General features: G+C 52.5%; 1 protein-coding gene across 1 annotated transcript in view; it reads left to right on the top strand.

Moving 5' to 3' along the window:
- SLC47A1 (solute carrier family 47 member 1) overlaps nucleotides 1-4,256 on the top strand; it is a 41,589-nt gene that overhangs the window by 16,707 nt on the left and 20,626 nt on the right. Inside the window, exon 6 of the mRNA XM_037733591.1 lies at nucleotides 908-1,066. Coding sequence (XP_037589519.1) covers nucleotides 908-1,066 — 159 coding nt within the window. The remainder of the gene's footprint in view (nucleotides 1-907; nucleotides 1,067-4,256) is intronic.

The following is a 4,256-nucleotide window of genomic DNA, read 5'->3' as shown; positions in this document are numbered from 1 at the left end:
GCTCACTACAACCTCCACCTCCTGGGTTCAAATGATTCTCCTGCCTCAGCCTCCTGAGTAGCTGGGACCACGGGTGGCGCCACCACACCCAGCTAATTTTTGTATTTTTAGTAGAGAAGGGGTTTCACTATGTAGGCCACAGGGTCTCGATCTCTTGACCAGGTGATCTGCCCACCTCGGCCTCCCAAAGTGCTGGGATTACAGGCGTGAGCCACCGTGCCCAGCCAGAACTTTATTTTCTTACAGTTCCGGAAGCTGGAAGTCCAAGGTCAAGGTGCGGCAGGATTGGTGTCCTCTGTGGCCTGTCTCCTTGGCTGCAGTGGCCCCGCTCTGCAGGCTGTCCCCCATGCATTCATCACCCAGTCCTATTGGATTAGGGCCCCACCCTAAAACCTCATTTTAATTTAATCTCCCTTTGAAGACCTCCAAATAGTCACATTGGAGACTCTAGGGCTTCAATGTATGGATCTAGGGACACCAATTGCCCTCAGAATTGGCATTGTGCTCGCTCATTTATCCTGAAACCGTGTCAATGTGACAGTCTTTCATGATTCCACCATATAAGACCAGACTATATGGAGGTGCCCACCTGGAGTCTGCCCAGGGGCCCCTTTCCATGCCAGTGTCCCCAGAAGAGTCCTGGCCATGCAACCAGGGAAGCTGCATCCCCTTTTGCCAGATGGAGGGACTAAGCTTGGGGCATATTCACCCATAAAGGAGAATTGGGAAGCCCCCGGGCCATAACCCCCTGGCCTCAGCCCCATCCTGAAATGCCAGTCTCTGTGGCTCCGTGCGGGAGCAGAGGGCAGCCAAGGCATGGCTGTGGCTCCCAGCTCCCTGCCATGTGACCTCACTGCTGTGTGGCAAGGCCGAAACACTAACATTCATCTCTCTCATTCTCTTGTAGGCAACCTTTCTTTATTTGTTACAAGTTAAATATTTGCTCAACCAGGTAATGCTGAGTGTTCTCTTCCTTTGGGAGGTTCATGGGAGTTTGTACCTTTCTGGGAATGGGGGCCCTGAAGATACTCCGGGACCAGGGACTCCAGGGTGGAGAGAGCTCACGGCTGGGAGCCACTGAAAGGTATTTTCTCAGTGTTGTGCACACAGGACTTGGATGTCGAGAGATTTGTTAAGTGATATCAAGGAAAGAACATGTTATATTTGGCTCTGGAAAACTCGTATCCAATGCCCACTTGGAAATATTGTCATTGGCAGGGCGGGATCAGAGCTACAGTGTTCTTTGGCTCTGCATTTAACCAGTGTCCTGGAAAGAAGGGTGCATGCCTGTTTGCTCCCGGGACAGAGCACAGGCTGGGGACACCTCGTCCAGTAGTGAGAGAACCCGCCTGTCTACCCTGTTCTGTCTGAACGGCCCCACTTTTCTCAGCAAGGACCTGACAGCTCAAACTCCAATGACACCTAACGTCAGCCACAACTCTTCCTATGTGACTAAACAGTCGTGGCCAAGGGCCCCAGCGTGTTGCCCTGGCTTGGTAGCAGTAGACTGATGAAGCCAATATATGTGGGACTCTCCACATTCTTCCAGATAAGTCCAGATAAACAGGGGTACCTGGCAATAGATCCCAGCCACACTGTTAGGTTCCCCAGGCACATGAAACAGAGGCCGGTGGGGAGGAGGAAGGGAGGAAGTTTCCCACCATTGCAGTGTTCTTAAAGTTAAGATATTACCCTAGTAAAAAAACGTTTTTAGGCTGGGCGCGGTGGCTCACGCCTGTAATCCCAGCACTTAATGAGGCTGAGGCGGGCAGATCACGAAGTCAGGAGATCGATACCATCTTGGCCAACATGGTGAAACACCGTCTTTACTAAAAATACAAAAATTAGCTGGGCGTGGTGGTGTGTGCCTGTAGTCTCAGCTACTCGGGGGAGGCTGAGGCAGGAGAATCACTTGAACCCAGGAGGCGAGGTTGCATTGAGCGAGATTGTACCACTGCACTCCAGCCTGGTGGCAGAGCGAGACTCCGTCTCAAAAAAAAATAATGTTTTTAAAGTAGATATGGGGTCTTGCTATGTTGTCCACGCTGGTTTCAAACTCCTGAACTCAAGCAATCTTCCTGCCTCAGTCTCCCAAATTGCTGGGATTATAGGTATGAGCTACTGCACCCAGGCAGGATTTTACTCTATCAACAAAACAAGAACATTTGGAATCCCTATTAGTGTTAGAATGACATGTCAGAAACAGGTGTAGACTAGAAAGAAGGAAACCTGTGCATCTCATCCGGCTCTGGGCGGTCTCCTTTCCGTCTAGATGCTTGTCTAAGGCAGGGGATGCCATCGCAAGGCAGGGCCTCCTCCCAGACTCAGTCCTCCAATAACTGCAATGGCCCCAACCTCAGGGTCTGATGTGGCCTACTGAGGACAGTGCGTGTGAAAGTCTTCTCTCCGGTTCTCCGGGGCACAGGGAAAGGCCTGAAAGTAGGAGCCACAAGCTGAGCGCGGTTGGGAGCAAGGTTACAGAGGACACGTGGGGTTTCCAAGGTCGGGAAGGAAGGCAGGGCATCCCAGACAGAGGGGCAGCGAGCTTGTTCCTAGGGGCCGGGACGGCAGAGTCTCGTTAGGCCACGGCGGTGGTAGGGGACAGAGTGAGATGATGGCATCGAGAGGCAGGCTGGCCCTGGGTCAGCACACGCCAGGCTTGTGTCCTCTGCTGGGGCATTTAGTTCTGGGAAATTAACTAATATTGGCAGAGGAAGAGGCGAGAGTTACAGACATGATCCAAACAAACGATGGTGAGGGTCTATGATGAAGAAAGGCTTTGCTCTGTGGGAGCAATGGGAGATAGGATGGTGGCTGGGTTCTGTAGAAATGGCAGGGGCTGTCCGGCCCCAGGGTGGAAGGAGTTTCTGCCCTGGGTCCCTTCCCTAGGAAGACAGGCTGACCATTAGCTGGGCGTAGAACCAAAGAGAAGCATCTGGGAGTCTGGAGAAAGTGAATGCCCCGGGAAGGGCAGGGGGCGGGAAGAGAGCCTGCAGGTCTGGAAGCTGCAGGAGGAGGAGAAGGTCACTCCACTGGGCATGCAGACACTGCATGTTGCAGGCTTGGCCTCCTCCTCTTGTCCTCCCACAGGCCTGCTCCTCTGCCTTCTTGCATTCCGTGGCAATGGGTGGAATTGTGTGGCCTCGGCCATTTTCACTCTCAGTAACCTGTCCTCCCTGTCACACCCTCAGCTCCATCCTTCCCTCCCACACCTGGTCAGTCACCTGGTCCTAAGCTTCTGCCTGCTCTTCCAATCCTCCATGCCACCACCTGAATTCCCTCCCTTCCTTCCTTCCTTCCTTCCTTCCTTTCTTCCTTCCTTCCTTCCTTATTTCCTTCCTTCTTTCCTTCCTTCCTCCCTCCCTCCCTTCCTTCCCTTCTTTCAAGACGGGATCTCACTGTCACCCAGGCTGGAGTGCAGTGACACGATCTCAGCTCACTGTGACCTCCACCTCCTGGGTTCAAGCGATTCTCCTGCCTCAGCCCTCCTGAGCAGCTGGGACTACAGATGTGTGCCACCGCACCTGGCTAGTTTTTGCATGTTTTGTAGAGATGGGTTTTCACCACATTGGCCAGGCTGGTCTCAAACTCCTGACCTCAGGTGATCCACCCGCTTTGGCCTCCCAAAGTGCTGGGATTACAGGCGTGAACCACCACACTCGGCCCTGAATTCATTTCTTGTCGTTTGTCCTCTGTGTCATTTCAGAGGACTTTAACCCGTCTCCATCCACTGCCATCTGCCTGAAGAATAAATCTGACCACTAATTCCCTTGCTAAAAACTAACTAGTGTCTCCCCATAAATATGTGGCCACGCAAGGCCGGGCCCCATCAGCCTGAGACCACCAGAGACAGACCTGGTGGGTTTGCAGTTGGGTTTACCAAGCTGTCACACTGAGAGAGACCAGAGGGGCCGTGGGATGCCTCACCAAAGGAAGAGTTATTATAAAGGGCTGAAGAAGGGTGAGGTTCAAGTGACATTTAAATGACACCATGGTTTCATAGGTGCTGAGCAGATCTGTGAGGGAGGGGCCCAGCATAGGTCTGGGCTGTGACATGGACCTGGTGCTCCTCCTTTGTAAACCCAATGTTAGAAGGATATCGAAGGTGGACAGATGTAGAATGTCACATCCAGGAACTCCCATGAAGCTCTGGGCCTGGGTTGGAAATCGAGGCTACTTTTTATATTAAAGTGATACTGAGCCTCCAGGCAAGAGTGGGATGTTTTCTTTTTCCTGATCTGATTTCAAACAGCAAT

Source organism: Cebus imitator, unplaced genomic scaffold, assembly GCF_001604975.1.
Source record: "Cebus imitator isolate Cc_AM_T3 unplaced genomic scaffold, Cebus_imitator-1.0 Scaffold538, whole genome shotgun sequence".
Taxonomy (NCBI): Eukaryota; Metazoa; Chordata; class Mammalia; order Primates; family Cebidae; genus Cebus; species Cebus imitator.
Note: the sequence above shows the minus strand (reverse complement) of the source record. Positions and strands in the feature narration are given on the sequence as shown.